At 38.3% G+C, this 24,310-nt stretch overlaps 1 protein-coding gene across 5 annotated transcripts in view; it reads right to left on the bottom strand.

The window, feature by feature from the left end:
• AUTS2 (activator of transcription and developmental regulator AUTS2) overlaps nt 1-24,310 on the bottom strand; it is a 1,213,422-nt gene that overhangs the window by 640,468 nt on the left and 548,644 nt on the right. For all 5 annotated transcript variants that reach the window (XM_074390595.1, XM_039460391.2, XM_039460392.2 and 2 more), the window contains one exon: nt 7,871-7,906. In XM_074390595.1, the coding sequence (XP_074246696.1) occupies nt 7,871-7,906 (36 nt within the window). The remainder of the gene's footprint in view (nt 1-7,870; nt 7,907-24,310) is intronic.

Here is a 24,310-nt window from a genome sequence, read left to right as displayed (position 1 = left end):
TAGTAATTTAAAAGTTAGAGTTCAAAAATGTGAAAATGTTTTACCATAAGGAAGAGCAACAAGTTTCATTTGCCCAAGTGTTTCTGCAGAGTACACAGGTAGCTTCAAACCCATTGGTAATGTCCTAGATTTTAAGCTACCTATTCTAACTTCCAAATTCATGATTTTCCTACATTCAAATCTCCTCTTCTGGGGAATATAATTCCAAGGAAGAGTATTGTAGTCATTGATCCTTTACTTGATGTCCTTCTCTATGAACAATCTTTTTACCACTCACCCAACTACCTCCCTGGCTTTATCCCACGTTCTGTGTAATCAGCCAAAATTCCCTGAAAACCTAGGAGTTGTCTGTCTACAGAAACATAATACAGTCAATTCAATCCACACTATTATGCAATTTCTCTGTGTTCTTGTCTTTGTAGCTCCCCCCGGCTCAAACTTTGTTCCATTCTTTCTTTTCTTGTTGACTACCGAAACATCCATCAAGATCTGCACAATTTAAACCAGCTACATTTAACTGGCCCCCTCCTTCACATGTACACGTCTCATAGACCAATCAGGTAGCTTTGCTTCAAATTCAACTACAAATCTTTGAGAGCCATGCTTACCTGTTACACAACTTAAGAACTAAGAGTAGATATTTAAGTCATACTTGTGAGCTAAAATGAATTGAAGTCTCCATCTGGAGAGCAGTTTCCAACTCAATTCTTTATCAATTAGTCCAAATGCCCTAATAATAATAACTGGAGACCTTTCATGGATTTCTAGTAAAATATAGATTTTCAAGAATATTTCCACTATAATAGATATTTGTCAATCTATAAATAATGGCCAATAATTCATTTACCTAGTGTTAATTACTAATAAATACAAAGATTAGGGTCTTATTTGAGGGGAAGTGTTAAAATGCTTAATGTTATTTATCTTAAATATAAGTACCTAACAGGTGATGAATGAACACTTGGATTACAAAATTCTTTCCTAGCATCACAGCAAGTATGGCAAGTGGGGAAGAGGACTATTTCTTCTGCTTTGGACGGGGCTGCAGTCAGCAGCAGGTTGATGTATCTGTACTTCTGAAACTAAAACCCGTAAGACATCTTATAAATAGTGTTAGGTTCTCTGGAGAGCTCAAACCCTCTTATTTAAATACAATGTGTTAACTGTACCTCAGGTTAACCACATACCTGTAGATAGTGTAGATGTTTCTCTTTATATAATGATGAAACTGCAATATCACCATTTTGCAGCTCCTAATGAACAGTAAGTCTAATCAATGGCTATTAACATTAATAAAAATAAAGAACTAAATACATGGCTCCTAACTGAAGCACACATTATCTATGAGGAATCCTTGCCCAAATTCAAACGTGAATCTGATCCTATCTAGCCACTGCTAAATCAGCTTATACAAGATAATATATATAAGACAACCAGGAAAGTTTGAAAAAAAAATCTAATAGAGATATGCAAATTCAAAGAATGAAAGGGCATCTGGACTGGAATTATTAAACAGAAAACTGAATTTTCAACCTCATTTTTTTTTTTTGAGATGAAGTTTCACTCTTGTCACCCAGGCTTGAGTGCAATGGTGTGATCTCAGCTCACTGCGACCTATGCCTCCCAATTCAAGCGATTCTCCTACCTCATCCTCCTGAGCAGCTGGGATTATAGGCGCACACCACAACGCCCGCTAATTTTTGAATTTTTAGTAAAGATGGGGTTTTACCATGTTGGTCAGGCCGGTCTTGAACTCAGGACCTCAGGTGATCCATCTGCCTCGGCCTCCCAAAATGGTGGGATCACAGGCATGAGCCACTGCGCTCAGCCCTTATTACAAATTGTAGAAATTTTTGTTGAAATTTGCCTAGTAATTTGTCATCTTCCTTGATGGCATCAGTTTTCTTGCAAACCAAATTATTAATTTGAATGTTCTAATAAAAGAATTCACCCCCACTAAATAAATAAATAAATAAATAAATAAATAAATAAATAAATAAAACAATGTGTCAGAAATATTTAAAAGTGGCTGGGTGGGTTGACTCACGCCTATAATACCAGCACTCTGGGAGGCCAAGGCGGGTGGATCACTTAAGGTCAGGAGTTTGAGACCACCCTGGCCAACATGGTGAAAGCCTGTCTCTACCAAAAATACAAATATTAGCCTGGTATAGTGGCAGGCACCTGTAGTGCCAGCTACTCCAGAGGCTAAGGCAGGAGAATTGCTTGAACTTGGGAGGCAGAGGATGCAGTGAGCCGAGATTTTGCCACTATATTCCAGCCTGGGTGACAGAGTGAGACTCCATCTCAAAAAAAAAAAAAAATTAAAAGCATCACAAAGAAAAGGAAGAATTGGAGTTTAGGGCAGAGTAAACTTCTTGAGTGAAAGGCCACAGTTTTTCACATCTATGACCCATCACCTAGAACAGTGATCTCTCTGACAGAGAAGATGATTAATACTTAAAAAGACAAACAGTCAGAAGTGTCTATTTAAAGAAAAGCCCAATCTTTTAAAGCAATTGTGTTTAAAAACAAAAACGAGTCCACATTTTTAAAGACATTCATTTCTCTCTTGCCTAACAATAAAATCTACTGAGATTTAACCCTTTTCACACTGGGGAGGGGTGGGGAAGACAGTTAGTTCCATGACAGCATTCATTTAATTTTACATAAACATACTCTTTGAGGCCTAAGCAATCTGACTGATTTTCAAGGTGAAAATAAAATACAAAAATTATTCTTGGAGTTATTTCTAGGCAGAACTAACACCAGAATCATCTGAATTATCAGAATCCTCTATTTTGGAAAAATCAGGTAAATCAAATGAATCTTGGCCAACAACTGTTAGAGAACGATGTTAACATCACGCATAGGAATGCTACATTTTCTAGGATGTGACGTTTCAGTGATCAAGAATTACTATATTTTATAAATGGAAATACTACCACTGAAAGTAGAATGACATCTTTTGTTTTCAACGCCGATATACTAGAATGATGTGAAAATAATGAAAACAAGATATTTTCTGGCAGTTATACCAGGATAAATGTTGCAGCCTCCAGTACCACTGGTGACTATTATCTGGGCAAATGGGAAAACAGTTAAAACTATAGTTAAACAAAATACCACAAATCAGTTTTAGAAGTTATACAACCAGGCATGGTGGCTCACACCTATAATCTAAGCACTTTGGTAGCCCAAGGCAGGTGGATAGCTTGAGTCCAGGAATTAAAGACCAGCCTTGGAAACATGATAGAGCCCTGTCTCTACAAAAAAAATACAAAAATTAGCCAGGTGTGGTGGCATGCACGTGTACTCCCAGCTACTGGGGAAACTGAGGTGGGAGAATCACCTGAGCCCAGAAAGGTTGAGGCTGCAGTGAGCCATGACTACACCACTACACTATGGCCTGGGTGACACAGTGAGACCATGTCTTAAAAAAAAAAAAAAAAAAAAAAAAAAAAAAAAAAAAGTTATAAAAATTATAGCAAAGGAAAACAGGAGATATTTCTTTCAAGGGTTTATAGTTAAAAACGTAGAAAGGACAAAGAATATTCCCATTATGACCTTTATAACTTTGGATGGAAAGATTTTTGCACCTACTGCCTGTTACCAGCACTATCTACACAACTGAAGTAATTCAATTGCACAGGAAAACAATAATTGTACAAATCCCATTTTAAGATGTATACCACTACACATTTCCCTTTACTATATAAAGTGGCAGTTTTAGTCACTGAGTAGAAGTAAGTTGTTTTCGCTGATAACTTCAAAGTATATCAATTACTAGATGTGACCCAACTGAGGAAGATGAAAATTATTAGTTGAGAATCCTTAAGAGAAATTACTGGAATTTACAAAAGCAGGATCTAAGCTATTTGAGGCTATGGTTCTAAAACAGTTAGATGTAAACCTGGAAGAAGGCTGAAAATTATCCAGAAAGGGCAGAACATGTCACCTGGAACATAAAGTAAGGCTGTACTTCCCTTACACCAGGGATCAAGTTCTGCCTGGCTGGTTAGTTGCCCGAAAAGTAGCAGCCAATTCCAGATGGAGTCAAGTGCTATAAAGAATGAGTCCAGGTCTTTCCTGTGATGACACACCAGACCGCTGGCCAACATGAGATGTTCTCACTGGTCTTTTCATTGTACTGATTTCAGTTACTGTGTTCATATATGCTAGGGCATCCATTTCTTTTTTTCTTGTCAGAAAAGAGCAAATGTGATAGGAGCTCACAAAACTTCAATATATTGAACAGGTGTTCCTCAGCCCAATCCTAAAAGCTGCTAAGCAGTCTTTAAAAGCTCGAAGTGCTTCTAATGTTTCTGAGGAAGAAAATACACAAGTAACTTTAACTGACAAAGGGAATAACCATAATACGTGGACAGCTGATAGAATAGTTCATTCCAACATCATCATGTTCACATAGGATCACAGAGGATGAATACCTTATCTGTTTTATGTTCACATACAGAACAAATTGGTATATAACTGATCAAACACAAAATCCTGGGCTCTTTAGAAACTTACAAGAATGTAATAAGAATAAATACTCCTGTTCTACAGGTAAAAATTACAAAACCTACTTTTTATCATTAATTTTTATCAACACAACATTACACAGCCCCTTGATGAGACCAACTTTGCTCCATCACACACGATTGCATGAATAACAGAAGGCAGGACTTATCACTTGGTACTACAGTGTGATATTCTGTGTTCGTTAAACATCTTATCTCATTTAATATTTGCAACACTAATAGGTAGGTATTAAGGAAATAGACTCAGAGACATCAAATAACGTGACCAAGGTCATGCAAGTAGTCTTAAAGAATGTATCTTAAAGATACATTCTAAGTTATTAATTATATGCATAATGAAACCTCAAATCCATGCTTAAGAAGAAAATAGAGCCTAAAACATTTAAATTGAAAAGAAAATGTGTTCACTGCATTGACTTTAAAAAAAAAAAAAAAAGAAAGAAAAGAAAATCCTAAACACACTCTAACAAGTTTTAGTACTCTTGCCAAAAAAGAAAAAAAAAAAACAAATCGATTCCAACTAGTCTATACTTTCATTTATATTTAGAATATGAGCTGGGCATGAGTATGTAATGAATATATATATGTGTATCTCTCTGTGTGTATAACACCCACATTATTCAAAAGCTCCCAAAAATGTAGAAAGTTTGTTCCAATCCTTCTCTATTTTGTCTAGTTTAAGAGTTCTTTGCAATATGCTTATGTAAATACTGATTTTAGCTGCTGTTCTCATTTCTCAAATCTTCTGCTTCTAAACGGATTGGAAAAGTGACAGACCTAAGCAGACATCTTTGGAACACAAAACCAAGGAGATATAAACAAATACAACCAGATCAAAAACAAAGGCTTCTCCTTTAAACCCTTTAACATATCACTACAGATAAAAGAACTGAGAATAAAATATACTGTTTTTGGCTAAGGGTGTGTATGTGTATGCTCAGGTTAGTGTCTATTTTATTAACACATACAATGAACAGCATCTTACCTCAGCTGACAAAAGCTCTAGAGGAGTATGAAACAGAAACAAAGGAAGACTGTGAAGCTGGGCCATGGGAAAGTGTTCAAAAAAACAGTTCTAGATTGTTAAACTGAAGGTGAGTGCCCTCAGCTTTCTTATACCAGAATTCATGTTACGGTTCAATTGCATTAATAGCTCATCGACTCTGAAGGTGATTTGCCTCCGTTCACATTTCAAAGAGATGCTAAAGAGGATTAAGGATGGACCTGAAAATTACCATTTCACTTACCTGAAGCTGAGCCTTCGTTACAGACATAAGTAAAAAGCTATTATGATAACACAAACACAAAGCACAGTATACATAATATGCTGGAAAAAAACTAATGTAAGTTATGAACATACCATTTCCACTTAAAAGTATCAAACTCACCAGTGGAAAAGTTACTATCTGAAATTATTACATATGATACTATTGGAATGAAAGTTGAAATAGAAGATACTTTTCATGAGGACTTGGCAACAATATCAATAGATTTTGCACTCTGATAACATAACAATCACATTATTGGAAACACATCCTAGTGGGGCATTTTTGTCATAGTTGAGAGCCGAATATATATCTGGTATGTATCTTCTACATGTAAGCTAATAATACCACAGATTTTTATGTAAGCAAAGTAAGTCAGTCTATGAGCAATTTTACCAAAATAAGAAAAAACGTTTATACTCATCCAATGTGCTTTAAAAGTCATTTTATTAATAGACTTGTAATTAAAGACTCTTTAATCATAAGAATGTATTATTAGAGAATAAAAATAAGCATTCTTGGAATGAGAGAAAAAAATGTGACAAAAAGCATAATGAAAATCTCAATGCTTCCAGAAATGACTTTCTTCTTTAAGGGTGATCATACTGACAATTAAAAAAAAAAATACTAGAATGTTCAGTATAGAAGTGATCAAGGACTAAGGTAGTGGCTTTGGCCTTCTTTCTGCTTAAGAAATCAAAGGGAGAGACTTCAGCTTTTGGATGGAGAACAGATATCGCAGTCTCCAGATTTTACTTCCAGCATCTCAACCCACATCCAGCCTGGTGTGAAGAGATGCCAGATGGGGCTACGTCTGTTATTTCGACTGCTGAAGCAGGATACATTCGGTATCCTGCTTGTTTCTGTTAGCATGAATATTCAGCCACAATAAGGAGGAGCAAGGGTAAGTGTGCTAACTGTATTAAGTAGGTCCAAATCATCTTTATCCTTTTTCTCCTATTATAGATTAAGACCAAAAAAAGTCAACATCTCGAAAATGCCACTTTTGCTAAGCTTAGAAAATATTCATTTATCAATGAAATGATGCTGTATATACATTTAATGTAAATGTATTGAGAGAAATATGTGGGCAGAAGAACAGAGTAACTACCATTGGGGAGAAAAGTTAAAAGGCAACTAAAGTGAATCAGTAATTAGTTTCCACTTTATTTGATTTTCATGATTTCACTATTTTCTCAGAAAATGCTGAGGCATGACCATATCAGTGTTCATCACTCAGAACACCAATTAGGTTCCTTTAAGTATCACAACAGACTTCTACATTGAAATGTTATCCTTTTGTACAAATAATGCTTATTTCTCATTCTTTTCTATTTGTATCTTGAAAAGGATCACCAAATCCAAAAAGGGAAATTTCATTATAAATAATGAAGTGACAATTGCTATCTGAGAATAAATTTTAGAATCACGATTATCACAACATTGTGATAATTCCTGAAGGGTCACCCCACCACCATCTTTCCCAGAGGACACAGAATACGTTTCAGAAATAAACTTTGCATTTTAGCAAAAATAAGTATATTATTTTAATTATTTCAAAAAGAAAACCTAAAAGCAAGCTACACAGACTATGAGGGAAAACATTCACTAAAAAATACCTTCTCCATTCCCCACTCTCCCCACCAAAAAAAGGTAAGGTAACTCATTGTACAGGAAGAGATGCTCTTCAAGAAGTCAATACCTCAATGCATAATCTGAATTCCATCCCCCACATGACACGTCTTACTAAAAAAAAGCAATTATGGAGAAATGGTGGCACAAGCTAATCAGGGTTCCCTGTATCTCCTTACATAGCCAGGTAAGGAGCTAATGTCCTGGGTGCTAGGAACCAGGTATACACCTCACACTTACTTATGATCCTTAGGGCCCAGTATGTTATGTCTTCTAAAAATAAAACAATTCCTAATAAAGAATGGAAATCAGCCTGCTCTTTAGGACTGAGAGATAAATTCTGAGCTTTTTTTCACATCCCAATGAGCATTCATTATAGAAGTAAATCAATGCCAATGCAAGGCACGTATGTGGAAGTCGAGATAGACTTACGAAGTAGCCTGTTCCCAAGCTGGAAGGAGCTGAACTCTGCAATAAAGCATAAAGACAAAGTGGAAAATCAGCAATGGTTTTTAACACGTTCCAATCCACACAGCTCATTACCAGTCCTTTGCAGGCTTTTCATCACTACATCACATCACCAGTGTATGCTGCCCCTTGTCATCTGCTACTGATACAAACACCATGTTGCTTAATTTTCCCCTTTACATCTCTCAACAACTCAGAGATGCTAACGTGCTATTTACTGAATTCCAAGCTTCTGCGGTGGACGTAATTGCCAATTTATTTGACAGGCAGCTGGGTAATGAATTAATGATGGCATTTCGCCCTGCACTGAGACTAAACAGACACGCATCAGCTTGCCTCCCTGACTTGCTGACATTCAATGCCCTGGTCTCAAGCTACTCAGTTTTGTGGCCGCAAAGGGGCAGGCAAGAGGGAAAAGCCTAGACTGACTTGAAAATAAAAAGTCCAGTGGGTTTGGATGACTTTTCCAGTGTATGACCTACTTGCCAGTTTATTCCCTAAAGGCACCAGTTAGTACACACACAGCGCTTTTCAAAAATGAGACATTTTGTAAACGTAATTAGTAGACTAAAATGCGAAGAATGTGTGGACAAAGAGAAGCAGTGAAAAGCTCCATTTTTCTGAAGGGTTTAAGAATTACCAGTTTAGACTTTCATAGTTCAGACACATGCGAACTTAAAAACATTAATTCTGAAAAGAATGCAGGGCGTCACTTATTTGAGGAAAGAAGCCAAATAATTGTATTTTAAACTTGCCTGAGATTCTGATTTTTGTTTCTCTTTTATCTCCTAAAACATCTCCTTATAAAATTTTTAATTTTTAGGATCCCCTTCGTCTTTGTGATTAAGCTTGAAATGAAGATAAAGCCAATGCTGAATAGGTCTGCAGGTCTCAGCTAAGCATCCCTGCACCAGCCAAGCCTCTTTTCTGGTAAGCTTGGGTTGGATGTTACACCTTCCCAGGAGCAAAATGACCTTTGCCCTGATGCGACAGTTAAGTTACTCTGCTCACTGGTATCTCTTTTGCCTACATGTCCTGCTGCCTACTCTGGAAACTTCAGATAGCAGTAACCATCTGGCTTATTCATCATTGCTTCTCAGAGCTCTCCACAATGACTTACATACAGGGTGCATTTAATAAGGACGTGTTGAATGAATGTATAAACAAATGAATGGATTACGTATAAGAAACGCGGCTCAGGAGAATCTAACATCTGTAAAAATACCGCAGATGTGATTCTTCTTGACACTAAGCTCTTTGAGACGGAAATATGTAGTGTAACGACATCTACATCAAACAGGAACAGTGTGCTTCAGGACATTCCTTAATGCAGTTCCCAAAGCAAAACTTTCTTCATCGCAGCATTTCACACAAGCTCAGGGGAATGAAGCACCATAAATGTGTGATCTTGCTCACTGGACTCAGTTTTTTAAAATCCTGCTGCATTCTTAATCCCATAAATGGTATGGAGGGAGATCCACAGTAGTCATGGAGACAACTTCTCAAACCAGTGACTAGCCATATGACAGCATCACCTGTTTCCGGCACCCACATCCCTCCATGCAGCAGCAGAAGAAAGCAAAAGCCAAGTTAGGTCTCCACCAGCTTGGAGTCATGCCCCTGGGAAGTAAACTCATTTTAGGATGAATTACTCAGAGAGACCATGGGATTTGTTTATTTCATTTCTTTCCCTTCCTGCAAATATATTTTATCCCAGAAAGAGAAATACTCCCACAAAACCTACTTCCCTACCCCCACAAACATATCATCTTATTGTATACCAAAGAAAATTACATCCTTCAGGTCTCAGAAAGCTCTGTTATGCTCATTTTGCATATATATTGTACATTACTCAGCGAGCTGGGTGGAGAAGAGGGCTTTGTTGTGCATATTTGTTCTGGCTATTGTTTATGCAGGTCTGACTGAATGAGGGAACAGTGGGTATCATTTCAATTTCTGATGTCAACATCAAATTACTTATTTAATTTCATGCCTGGCGAAGCATTGTATAGCTACACGCAGAATCATTTCACTTCATTTGTTATGCTGTGTTTTCATGGCGATTGGCTTGCCTTCCAACTGACAGCTTTAATTACGACATGAATTTGATTGCACTGCCGAGGAATTAACATAATGCAACAAAGCATTTAAGCACCCTGCCTTATAACCCCCCTCCCCCAGACAGCGGCACACACAAACACAGGCACACGATGGAACACAGACACAAGATCCCCATATACACTAAAGGTCCACGGGAATTTGTTTCAGCGTTTGCTGAAAAGTATACAGAGTCTCGTATCAGGAGCCACTCACATTTGCCAACCCACTATACTCTTCTCTTTTTTAAAAAAGGAAAAAGATGCATGGTATTCAGTTTTGATTTCTGGATCTGGCAGAAAACACGTGTAGAAAAATCCTCCTCTGATCCACTTTGCCAACTGTCCATGGCACTGACACTTCCTCCCCCTTACACCCTTTGCCCCACATTTTTCTTGGCTACTTGCAACTCCCTTCAGTCATAGCTAGAGAATTTGAATGGAAGTAACATCTATTATGTAAAGAGATTTCTGCTTGTCCAGTTCTACAACCCCAGGATTCTGACTATAGCCTTGTATTCAGTGAGATGCTATGCCTGGTCACCAACAGGACCCTACCATCAAAGAATAGGTAACAGAAGTTACCAGTCACAGGGAAGTCAGAGTTTAGCTGAGGCTCTCAACAAGTATCATATATCCCTGAGGTCTTGCTATCCAAAAGGCCGAGAAAAGAGTCTCTGTCATATATTTTTATGTAAATCTGTATCTAAATATGGCTGCAAATATTTGGTAGCTTCAATAATTTTCCAAAACAGAAATTACATGAACACAGGCAACAACAGATAAAGCTAAAAACAAACCAAAAAAAAAGGGGGGGGGGATGTTTAGAAATAGCATTAATATTGTTTGAAACGTGCTGTAAGTTATTCCTTTACAGATATGTATTTAGGGTTTGATACTGCTTTCTCATTTTATAACAAAAGAGCCAGTAACCAAAAGGTAAAGAATCAGGAAAGTAGACAGATGATAATGTCCTAACTGTTGAACAATTTGACAAGACTCTTCTTTAATGATCAAGATCATTACTCACTGCAACCTCAAACTCCTGTGCTCAAATGATCCTCCCACCTCAGCCTCCTGAGTAGCCGGGACTACAGGCATGCACCACCATGACCTGCTTTTTTTTTTTCTAAAGATAGGGTCTTACTATCTTGCCCAGGCTGGTCTCAAACTCCTGGCCTCATGTGATCCTCCTATCTCGGCTTCCCAAGGGTTGGGATTACAGGCATGAGGCACTGCACCAAGTCTCCGCTGTCAATTTCCAGTAAGAAGAGAGCACTTCCATATTTCTTACTTGGAGACTTCAAGCAAAGTCTGTCCAAACTATATCGCAAAAGAGGCCACAGAATACAGAAAAGGCTGTGAGTCAAATTAAGACTTGAAAATTAGGAGTTTTTTTTTTTTTTTTTTTTTTAAATAAACAGAAGTTTCATTGGTTTCAAAAGCACTTGAAATAATATTATCCATCCACGTTTAGGCAAATACTTCTGTTGAAAGGGCTTCATTCTTATTTCTTGAAGTGGTAGAGTTGTCAATTCATTCATATTTTCAGTGTGGTAAGTAGAAATGAGAACTATTAAGAGGCTGAGAAAATAAGAGTAGGAGAACATTTTAGCAGTTTGCATGAGAAGACAAGGATATAAGGAAATGCTGGCCAGCTGGCTATCTGATATGCAATTTCTGGGCTCATTACAAGTCATCTCCTGTTTAACATGGCCTTTTCATTCTGCTGGATTTTTTTTTTCATATTTGACCACTGCTCCAGCAATCTCTGCAAATTACCCATCTCCATCTCATTATATTGTAAAGGAGGGCTTTCTTAGAGACACACTCTGTCTCAATCTTCATGCTACCATGAGCTGCAGGAATGTAATGGGATGCACAGTTGAAAGACGTTTCCAGGAGGGAGAATGTTGCTGCTGACATTCAAGTCTGCAAGTAGATATTCATTAAACACTCATTCTCCTCTTCTCACTTCCCCCCACTTGCCTTTCCTTCCATCTCTGTCACTAAGCCATCATCGAAGCTACTCATTACACTCATGAAGTTAACATTTTTGTTTTAACAGCATACTTACAACAAGGGATTTCAAAATTGATTATTCATCTAAAATAGATGTGCTCCATTTATTATAAATCCACGCAGAGAAGCCATGGCTACTATTACAGCTCACTGAGTACAGACAGGACATATTGTGTACTCCACCCCGAGGTGGGCATGCGTCTTCTAACCCTATGGCTAATTTAAATGGAATATGTTTAAATTTTTCCAAAGTGCCAACTGTGTCTGACATCCCTGGCCACCCACTTTCATATTATGCTTTTCTTTCTTGGGAGTAAAAGGGAGAAGGATCATGCCAGGAATCATATGAACAAGTAAGTTTCTTGCAAAGGTCACAAAACAAGCTCATTCACAGATCTTCCTGTAGTGATTTAAAAACCTGAAATCTTAATCCAAAGAAAGCTGCCTTGGAGATAAGATTACTAATAGCCGACACACACACACACACACACACACACATACACACACGCACACACACACCCGACCGAAAAAAAACCCACAAAATATATTTGAATGAGAAATGAGCATATAGCTGTTGGAAGAAATCAAGTAAACGTGGAACAACAACTTGATAAAAGCATCAGGTGTGGAAATGCTACCTCATTTCCAATATCAATTATTCAACCCTCTGTTACACCCACTACAGGTTGTCAGCAGTTCTCATCTCTACTCAACAGCCTCTGGCTTCTATCTCTGATTTCATTCTTGCTCTCATCTTCATGGGCAGCTCCTCACATAAAAGGCAAAATAAACATTTTAAAATAAGAACTATAACTCCAATCCTTAAAACATATTCCAGTGGCTTTTAAGGTAACTTGTCATGGATTGAGCAATGTCCCCGTTTATGTCTACCAGAAACCTCAGAGTTTGATTGTGGTGATCAATTTTGTCTATCAACTTCACTGGGCCATGGGGTACCCGGATATTTGGTCAAACATGATTCTGGGAGTTTCTGTGAGGATGTTTTTAGATGAGTTTAACATTTAAATTGATACGCTGAGTAAACTGGATTGTCCTCCCTAAACTGGGTGAGCCTTATCCAATCAGTTGAAGGTCTGAAAAGAACAAAAGGCTGACTCTCTCCCAGATAAGAGAAAATTTCTCTTGCCTGCCTTTGAACTGGGACATTAATTTTTTATTGTGCTTTCACACACAATAAAAACATTGGCTCCTCATGAGTTTCAAACCTGCCAGCCTTGAGACTAGAATTATACTATTGGTTCTTTTGGGTTTCTGGATTGCTGATTATAGATCTTGGGACTTGTCTGCCTTCAAAATTGTGTGAGCCAATTTCTCATAATAAATAATTTCCTATTGGTGTTCTATTTCTGTGGAGGAGTCTAATTCAGTGACATAATTTGGATACAGTGTCTTTGTAGATGTAACTAAATTAAGGCCATACAAAATTAGGATAGGCTATACATCCAATGGCTGCTGTGGAAGCCACGTGAAAACCAAAGAAGAGATTGGAACGATGCATCTAAAAGCTGAGAACACGAAGGACTGCTGGAGGCACCTAAGGCTAGGAGAAAAAAACAGTATTCTTCCCTCTAGCCTGCAGAGGGATCACAGCCCTAAAGACACACTGATGTTAAAAGTTCTAGCCTCCAAAACTACGAGGTAACAGATTTCTGTTGTTCCCAGCCACACAGTTTGTGGTCATTCATTACAGCAGCCCAGGAAATTGGCATGGGCTACAAGTTACGTGCTCGGCCACCGTGCTTCTTCACTCTGCTCTAGCCACACGAGCCTTTTTCCTTTCCCTTAAACACAACACCCTTGCTTCTGAATCAGGGCCTCTAAGCTGGTTGTTCCTGCTGCTCAGAATGTTCTTCCCACAGATCTACACCTGTCTACCTTCTGTTCTTTATTTAGGCCTCAGTTTTAATGTCACCTACACAAAAGGGTCTTATCCAATTACACTAAAGTAGCAACACACTCCTGCCCCTCATATTGTTCATGTCAGAAAATACTGCATTAAGAAGAATTTTAGTTGTTTTTTCATAGATTTGTCTCTCCCACTAGAATAGAAACTTCAGGAAGGCAGAGGCTTCATCTTGTTCACCACTCAACCTCAAATGCCCAGACTCTACCTGATGAATAAAAAAAAATTCCACTGGCATTTCTTGACAACAAAAATACTGACATTTGCAGGAGAATTCAAAAATATATGGACAGGAATGGAAAAAGGCATAAACAAACTGTTAAGGAAAAGGAAAGTGTGGCACAAATTTATTTAAAAAGAGAGAGAGAGAAACAAATACCAAGAATCCTTGTCAGGTTGAGATTAGATTACCTAATCTAATTATAATGATGAGGGAAGCTCACTCATGGTAGTGGCTCATGTCTGTGAAACAACCTGTCATGGAATAAAACCTCAACAAAGATTTCAAGAGAGGGTGGGAGAGAGAGAAAGAAAGAAAAGAAAGAAAGACAGAAAGAGAGAAACAAAGAGAGTGAGAGAGAGAAAGAAAGAAAGAAAAGGACAGATGCTGGCACGGAAGGATGAACAGTGGCACTGTGGGATACACAAATCAATAAAAACCCAAAGACAAAGGGTGATTTGAAGTAAGAGAAGGGGTATCTAAAAAAGAAGAAGAAAAAATATTTCAAATGTAAATAACTAACAGAATAATAGGATTAGAAAACTGTGTACCACAAGACTCAGAAGAATTCAATCTCTTTTCATTATTTTCTGAGATGTTTCAAATCCTTGATAAATTTGAACCCTTGAAAGGTATTAAATACTTTTCTGTCTTCTCATAACTAACAACCAAACCCAAAATTCTTTCAAAGAGAGAGGCAGAACGAGTCATATTCATATAGTTGTTTAAATAAAGCAATAAAGGAGTTTACTTCCACAGTGTGTTGGGAAGTGTTTGGTAGAAGTGAGGCTGAGGCTGACATAAGGAAAAGAAAAACAAAGAAAGAACAAAGAACAGAAATAAAACAGGCCCAGGCATGGAGGCTCAGGCATATAATCCCAAGGCTTTGACAAGCTGAGGAGGGCAGATCACCTGAGGCCAGGAGCTCTAGACCAGCCTGGCCAACATGGCAAAACTCCACCTCTACTAAAAATACAAAGAATAGCTGGGCATGGCGGTACATGCCTGTAGTCTCAGCTACTCAGGAGGCAGAGGCACAAGAATAGTTTGCACCCAGGAGGGCGAGGTTGCAGTGAGCTGAGATCATACCACTGCACTCCAGACTGTGCGACACAGTGAAACCCTGTCTCAAAATAAATAAATAAACAAACAAACAAACAAACAAACAAACAAAGGTAGGAAGATTTTAAAGTGCAAACAAGGCCAGGTGTGGTGGCTCAGGCCTGTAATCCCAGCACTTTGGGAGACCAAGGCAGGCAGATGGCCTTAGGTCAGGAGTTATAGACCAGGCTACCCAACATGGTGAAACCCCATCTCTACCAATAACACAAAACTTAGCCAGGCATGGTGGCACACACCTGCAATCCCAGCTACTTGGGAAGCTGAGCAAGAATTGCTTGAACTCAGGAGTGGGAAGCTGCAGTGAGCTGAGATCGTACCACTGGACCCCAGCCTGGGTGACATACAGAGGCTCTGTCTCAAAAAAAAAAAAAAAAAAAAAAAAGGTACAAACAAAAAACACTGGCTCAGAGGTAGCACATATAAATCTCCAAGACAGGGAAGCAGAGGAGGGAGGGAGGATGAAGAGTAGGCTTCACACTCCCTTGTGGAGGACTCTGCAGATCACTCTCAAATGTGGGGACTCCATCCTTGAGGCGAACCAAAGAACTTACACAGGAAAAGTTCAATATTAGCTTTGTCTCTTAAAAACAAACAAACAAAAAAACACTCTAGACTTATCATATAGCACACAGTAGAGGAAACAGAGTACAAATGAAATCACTGAGAGCCTACACAAATTATCTGTGTAAAAAAACATGAGCACATCTGAATGACAGGATAAGCATACTCAAACATCTCTTCAAAAATAAAGTCAGCAGTCGAGCATGGTGGCTCACACTTGTAATCCTAGCATTTTGGGAGACTGAGGCAGGCAGATCACCTAAGGTCAGCAGTTTAAGACTGGCCTGGGCAACATGGGAGAAACCCCATCTACTAAAAGTACAAAAATTAGCTGGGCGTGGTGATGGGCACCTGTAATCCCAGTGACTCGGGAGGCTGAGGCAGGAGAATCCGTTGAACCCGGTGAGCCGAGATTGCACCATTGCACTACAGCCTGGGCAACAAGAGCAAAACACCATCTCAAAAATATATAAATAAAGTCAGCAGAAAAACGAGAGTGGTGACTAAGTGGACGGGATAAGAAAGATAGGAAGAGAAGGAGCTTCACTTTGAGAATGCTAGCTCCAGAACTGTATAACTGGGACAGGGAAATAAGAGAGACAGTTGAAGTTCAGAAAAACAGAAGGCAAAGAATAATGAGGATTTTATTAGGGAGGAAGAGTTGAGTTTTATACTGATTGAGACAGGCAGGTTTCATCAGATTGACAGAGACAAAAAAAATTAAAAATAAAAAGAGTACAGAAGGCTCCTAAGGGTTGCTCTAAACCTGATTTTAAAAAAGAGAAGAGGATAAACTTTTTTAGCACAAAAGATGTGCCAAGAACCATGCTAAGTGATTCAAATGCATACTAGTAAGTCGTCTTCAAAAAATACGGAACATTAAGGACATTTTACAGATAAATAAACTGAGGCTTAGAAAGATCACATTCTGGAGTGGGTGTTGGTGGCTCATTCCTATAATCCCAGCACTTTGGGAGGCCAAGGTAGCCAAAATCACCTGAGGTCAGGAGTTTCAGACCACCCTGGCCAACATGGTGAAACCCCACTTCAACTAAAAACACAAAAATTCGCTGAGTGTGATGGCATATGCCTATAATCCCAGCTACTCAGGAGGCTGAGGCAGGAGAATTGCTTGAACCTGGGAAGTGGAGGTTACAGTGAGCCGAGATTGTGCCACTGCATGCCACTCCAGCCTGGTGGTGACAAAGCAAGACTCTACTGGGCGGGGGTCGGGAGGTAAGAAAAATCACATTCTTTGCCTAAGGTCACATACAATAAATAGCAGAACTTCTATTAAATCTTGGCCTGTTTATAATAAATGCCCATTAACATTTCATAATTAGAGGATTGTTTGATTTATTAAAAGTTTTTAAGTAAGTTGCACTCCTAATTTCTGACAAACTTCCTCAATTACAAAATTCTGTTTAAGTCAGAAGCAATGTTTTCCCCCTTGAATAACTCATCCTAAATAGTTATTAAATGTATATTCAATTATTCCCCTAACTTTTCCCTAGTGATTAATCTAAACAAGTTACTATGTCTCCTTGAATGTAGACAATCTCAAAGTCCTTGTGGCCAATTATGCCCTCCCAGCAACATGGTCGGGGAATACATAATTTAGAAGAGAAAGCATATTTGGGTTTATTATTATTTCTTTTTTTAAGACAGAGTCTCATTCTGTCACCCAGGTTGGAGTGCAATGACAAGATCTCGGCTCACTGCAACCTCCACTTCCTGGGTTCAAGCAATTCTCCTGCCTCAGCCTCCTGAGTAGCTGGCACTACAGGGGAGCGCCACCACACCTAGCTAATTTATTCATATTTTTAGTAGAGACAGGGTTTCACCATGTTGGCCAGGCTGGTCTTGAACTCCTGACCTCAAGTTATCCACCTGCCTCAGCATCCGAAAGTGCTGTGATTACAGGCATTAGCCATCATATGTGGCTGCATATTTGTTTTTTTAAGCTTTACCCACGTGTCACATTCTCCACCTACACTGGAATTCTTCTTATTCGTTTGGTATAACCCATTCAAAAACACAAAGCTTGATTAATTTAGTATTTTGATTAGCCTCACTTGAGAATAAGACTCAACTGCCAAATCTCCTAAAAATATCACTAAAGTGGGTGAAAGGCTGACCGAAATTTTCATCTTAGCTGAAAAACAAGTTATGGGCATGATGGACTAACAGGCACTGAACGTATTCGCCTACCTCAAGCAACTAAAAACCAGACAAAATTTATGAAACAGGAGTTTTTAGAAATTGGGTAAGAGACAGTATAAGACAATAATATCTGAGAGAAGAGAGAAAAACAGGATGGCTCTTAAAATTTTCCCAACTTACTGCCTGGAGGGTTTTCATGCCATAGCATTTGGGGTAGGAGGTAACTCAGGTGAAATCCCTGAGTCTTGAAGACAGAAGCAGCCGGTCACAGTGGCTCATGCCTGTAATCCCAGCACTTTGGGAGGTCGAGGCGGTTGGATTACCTGAGGTTGGAAGTTCCAAACCAGCCTGACCAATATGGAGAAACCTCATCTCTACTAAAAAGACACAATTAGCTGGGTGTGGTGGTGCATGCCTGTAGTCCCAGCGACTCAGGAATCTGAGGCAGGAGAATTGCTTGAACCCAGGAGGCGGTGGTTTCAGTGAGCCAAGATCACGCCATTGCACTCCAGCCTGGGCAACAAGAGTGCAACTCTGTCTCAAAATAGAAAAAAAGAAGATTGAAGCTGGACCCCTTCCTTACACCGTATTCAAAAACCAAGTCAAGATGGATTAAAGACAAGTGTAAAACCCAAAACTATCAAAACCATGGAAGACAACCTGGGTAATACTGCGCTGGACACAGGAAAGGGTAAAGATTTCATGACTAAGTCATCAAAAGTAATCACAACAAAAGCAAAAATGGACAATGGGGATCTAATTAAATTTAATAGATTCTGGACAGCAAAAGAAACTATCAACAGAGTAAACAGACAACCCACAGAATGGGAGAAAATATTTGCAAACTATTCATCTGACAAAGGTCTAATATCCAGCATCTATACAGAACTAAACAAGTTTACAAGAGAAAAACAACCCCATTAAAAAATAGGAAAAGAACATGAAGAGAAAGTTTTCAAAAGACATATATGCAGCCAACACGCATATACAAAAAAGCTCACTGTCACTGATGATTAGAGAAATCAAAATCAAAACCGCAATGAGATATCATCGCACCAGTCTTAATGGCTATTAATATTAAAACTTCAAAAAAGAACAGATGCTGGTGATGCTGCAAGGAAAAGGGAACACTTAAAAACTACTGGTGGGAGTGTAAATTAGTTTAACTGTTGTGGAAAGCAGTATGATGATTCCTCAAAAAGCTAAACGCAATACTTCCATTTGACCAGCAATCCAATTACTGGGTATAAACCAGGAGGAATATAAATCATTCTACCACAAAGACACATGCATGCAAATGTTCACTGCAGCATTATTCACAATAGCAAAGACATGGAATCATCCTAAAAGCCCATCAATGACAGACTGGATAAAGAAAATTTGGTACATATAAACCACAAAAGACTACATAGCCATAAAAATGAAGGTGATCATGTCTTTTGCAGGAACATGGATAGAGTTAGGGGCTACTATGCTCTAGCTACTATCCTCTAGCAAATTAATGTTGGAACAGAAAATCAAATACCACATGTTTTCACTTATAAGTGGGAGCTAAATGATAAGAACTTATGAACAAATGGCCGGGCATAGTGGCTCATGCCTGTGATCCTAGCACTTTGGGAGGCCGAGGCAGGTGTACTGCCTGAGCTCAGGAGTTTGAGTCCAGCCTGGGCAACCAACACGGTGAAACTCTGTCTCTACTATTAAAGTACAAAAAAATTAGCCAGGCGTTGTGGCATGCACTTGTAGTCTCAGCTACCTGGAAGGTTGAGGCAGGAGAATTACTTGAACCTCGGAGGCAGAGTGTGTAGTAAACAGAGATCCCACCACTGCACTCCAGCCTGGGCAATGGAGAGAGACTCCATCTCCAAAAAAAAAAAAAAAAGAATGCAAAGATACTAGGGTCTTCTTGAAGGTAAAAGGTGGTAAGAGGGAAAGAAGTAGAAAAGATAACTATTGGCTACTGGGTGATGAAATAATCTGTACAACACACCCCTGTAACAAGAGTTTGCTATGTAACAAACCTTCACATGTACCCCCGAAACTAAAATAAAAGTAAAAAATAAATTAATTGCTAATTCTCTTTCAAGAAAAAAATGGGGCATCTTTATTCTCTAAAATATTATGCAGATAGATGTTGCTTTGGTATCCAAAAGAATGATTCTGTGGGTTGACTTGTTAAAAGCTTTCATCTCAGCCAGGCATGATGACTCACACCTGTAATCCCAGCACTCGGGGAGGCTGAGGCGGGTGGATCACCTAAAGTCAAGAATTCAAGACCAGACTGGCCAACATGGTGAAACCCCATCCCTACTACAAATACAAAAAAATCAGCTGGGCATGGTGGCAGGCACTTGTAACTCCAGCTACTAGGGAAACTGAGGGAGTAGAATCCCTTGAACCCTGGAGGCTAGGTTGCAGTGAGCCAAGATCGTGCTGCTGCATTCCAACCTGAGCAACAACAGCAAAATTCTGTATCAAGAAAGAAAAAAAAAAAGCTTTCATCTCAGCATATTTCAGATTGCCACAGATTGCCAGAGTTTCAATAAAATGAAAGCAGAGTAAGCATTATGACAGCCCTTGACACAGGACTCTGCAACCTCAGACCTGCACATATGTGAGGAAAATGGGAATAGACGTCTCAAATTTCACTAAACGCCCACTTTTTGGGTCATTTTGCTTTCTTTCCTTTTTAATAATGTTACGAAAAGCATGAATTTAAAAAATTAATGAACAATATGTTTACTATATGCCCACAATTTTTTTAAAGTAATAAACAACATGAATTGAAAATGTTTCATTGACTGACTTGTAATGTCTGGCATAGAATGAAAAATTGCCAGGCATACAAAGAAGCAGGAAAATATGACCCATAGTGAGGAGGTAAAACAACCAATAGAAACAGGACCAGAAATGACACAGGTGACACAATTAGTAGACAAGGATGATAAAAGTTCTAATAACTCTTTTCCATATTTTCAATAAAGTGAAAGCAAAATAAGCATTATTACAGCCCTAATTATTTTTACATTTTTTAACAGAATGTTTGCCATTTTCACCATTTTTTAGTTGTGCAGTTCAGTGACATTAATTACATTCACAACATTGAGCAACTGTCATGACAATCTACCTCTAAAACATTTTTATCATCCCCCAAAATAAATCCTGCAACCATCAAGCAGTAACTTTCCTCCCTCCCACTCTCCATCCCCCCAATTCCTGGTAACTTCTATTCTACTTTATGTTTCTATGAATTTGCCCATTCTAGATACGTCATAGAAGTGAGATCATATAATAGTTGTCCTTCTTTGTCTTGCTTTTCTTTAGAATAATATTTTTAAGGTTCATTCATTTTGTAGTATGCATTAAAATGCCAGTCCTGTTTATGGCTGAGAATATTCCATTGTGTGCATATCAGCCAAGCTGCCATGTTTCGATTATCAGTTCATTTGTTGATAAACACATGGGTTGTTTCCACTTTTTAGCTACTGTAAACGATGCTGCAGTGAACACTGGCATTCAAGTCTCTGTTTGAGTTCATGTTTTCCACTCTTTGGGGTACATACCTAAAAGTGAAATTGCTGGGTCATATGGTAATTATATGTTTCAGCTTTTTGAGGAACTGCCAAGCTGTTTTCTACAGTGGCTGCATCATTTTACATTCCCATCAGTAATGTGTGAGTGTTCCAAACTCTCCACATCCTTGCCAGCACTTCTTATTTTTCATTCTCTTTTAAAAAGCATAACCATTCTACTAGGTATAAAATGATAATCTCATTACGTTTTTAATTTGCATATCTCTAACAACTAATGATTTTCAGCATTTTTTCAAGTATCTCTTCTTTACAGAAATGTTTTTCAAATCCTTTGCCCATTTTTGCATTAGGTTTCATTTTTATTATTGAGTTATAGGAGTTCTTTACACATTCTGGATAGTAAACACTTACCAGTTACATGATTTGCAAATCTCTTCCCCTTTTTGTTGGCTGCCTTTTCACTTTCTTGATAATGCTCTTTAGTGTACCAAAGTTTTTAAATTTGATGAAGTCCAATTTATTTTCCTTTTTGTTGTACATGCTTCTAGTGTCATATCTAAGAAGCCACTGACAAATTGAAGGTCATGAAGATTTACCTGTATATTTCCTTTTAAGAGTTTTACGGTGTTCTCATTTATATGCTGGTCATTGATTCATTTTGAGTTTATTTTTATACATGGTGTGATGTAGGGGTCCAACTTCATTTTTTTTTGCACATAAAAATCCAGTAGTCTCAATACCATCTGTTGAAGAGAAAATTCTTTCCCCATTGACGCGTCTTGGCACCCTTGTCAGAAATCAGTTGGGCATACAAGTATGGGATTCTTTCTGGGCTCTCCACTCTATTCCATTGGTCTGTATGCCTAGTATTAGCCAGCAGCACAACATTTTGATTAACTATAGCTTTGCAGTGAGTTTTGAAGTTGGTAAGTATGAGTCCTCTAACTTTGTTCATTTTCAAGACTGTGTTGGTTATTAGGGCCTCATGCCATTTCATATGTATTTGAGAATATGCTTTTCTATTTTTGCAAAAAGGGTTGTTAGAATTATGATAGACATTGTATTGAAACTATAAATAGCTTAGGGTAATATTGATATCTTAATAATAATCAGTCTTTCTATTCATGAATATAGAATGCCTTTTGCCACTTTCTTTTGATCTAAAAGAAAGCGAGTTATGGGAAACAAGCCAAAAGATCCAATGGTGGTTCTTGTCCCCTAAACTAACATAGCTTTCATTTCTCTACTCTATGAAGAAAATATGACTGACTAACCCTGGAATAATTTCTAGGGTCAATGAGATATATTAAAAGTACAACAAAAATCTCGGAAAAACAGCTATTTAAACATTAACTGTTATTGTTAACAACTTAGATAAGAAAAGTTGTCATGGCTTTATGATTACATAGCTCCAACACAAAACTAATCAAATACATTAACACACAATAAAACATATTCTTAACACAGAAGCAGGCACACAGTAAAAGACTGTTAGTACTCTTTATTTACATACTTTTGACAGTATATCACAGAAGAAGGGGTGGTAATTACCTATAACTAAGATATTGAAATACCACAGAAATAATTATATTTTGTTCAATTTAACTCTTGTAAGAATTCAATGTCTCTTACATCACATCTCATCATAAACCTCACAAACTATCTTAAGAGGTGCAGGAAGGTGGTCGTACCTTCGAGTTATCTCCCTTGGCTGATGGAGAGATGGATGTGGTTTTATCACAGAGGACTGTTTCGTGTGCTATAGTGGTCTCCAACCATTTATGTTAGTAGACATCTCTCAGTAAAAAAAGTGTTAAGTATACATTCCTTAGATACACGTATTTAAAAATTATAGACAACTATTCCCTGCTCTTTAAACTGAATACTAGTAAAGTCTAATTTTTTTTAAGAAAAATAGGCCGGGCGCGGTGGCTCAAGCCTGTAATCCCAGCACTTTGGGAGGCCGAGGCGGGTGGATCACGAGGTCAAGAGATCGAGACCATCCTGGTCAACATGGTGAAACCCCGTCTCTACTAAAAATACAAAAAATTAGCTGGGCATAGTGGCGCATGCCTGTAATCCCAGCTACTCAGGAGGCTGAGGCAGGAGAATTGCTTGAACCCAGGAGGCGGAGGTTGCGGTGAGCCGAGATCGTGCCATTGCACTCCAGCCTGGGTAACAAGAGCGAAACTCCGTCTCAAAAAAAAAAAATAAATAAATAAAGTACTAATATTTTCTTTCTGAATTCATTGAATCATCTTGTACTCTATAGTGAACAGCATGCTGCTTTAGAGTATGGTATTTAAAAAAAAAAAAAAGAGGAAATAAAAGATTTTGCGCCTCAGTACATATCCTTTATTTCTTCTTAATACCCAGACACTTCAAAGCGCCATCTCTTTCTGTCTGGGTCTACTCTCTCACTTATTCTCTTAATGCTGCTTTATTGCTATAAACAATAAAAAGTTCTCTTTACTTGATCCACTTCACAAAAGAGTTTCCAAGTGTTGCTCTTGGGGCAAAGATGAGTTAAGAATGCTGATATATGACATATGAATAAAGGAGGCAAGAGTCCAAAGAAGAGTAGGTGGTTCTCAGAAGCAACAGTGGGGGAAGCTGCCCTGTTGGCGGGTAGGAGACTGGAGAACAATCAAAATCACATCTAGAGGGCCAACAGACATCTCAAGAGGCATGACGCATTCTTACAAGGTTTTCCTCCCAGAAACCCATCAGGAAATGTAATTCCTTCCCTTGCCAAGTAAG

The sequence above is a fragment of the Saimiri boliviensis genome, chromosome 20 (genome assembly GCF_048565385.1).
Source record: "Saimiri boliviensis isolate mSaiBol1 chromosome 20, mSaiBol1.pri, whole genome shotgun sequence".
In the NCBI taxonomy this organism is placed as follows: Eukaryota; Metazoa; Chordata; class Mammalia; order Primates; family Cebidae; genus Saimiri; species Saimiri boliviensis.
The sequence above is the reverse complement of the archived record's forward strand: the minus strand, read 5'-3'. Positions and strand labels throughout refer to the sequence as shown.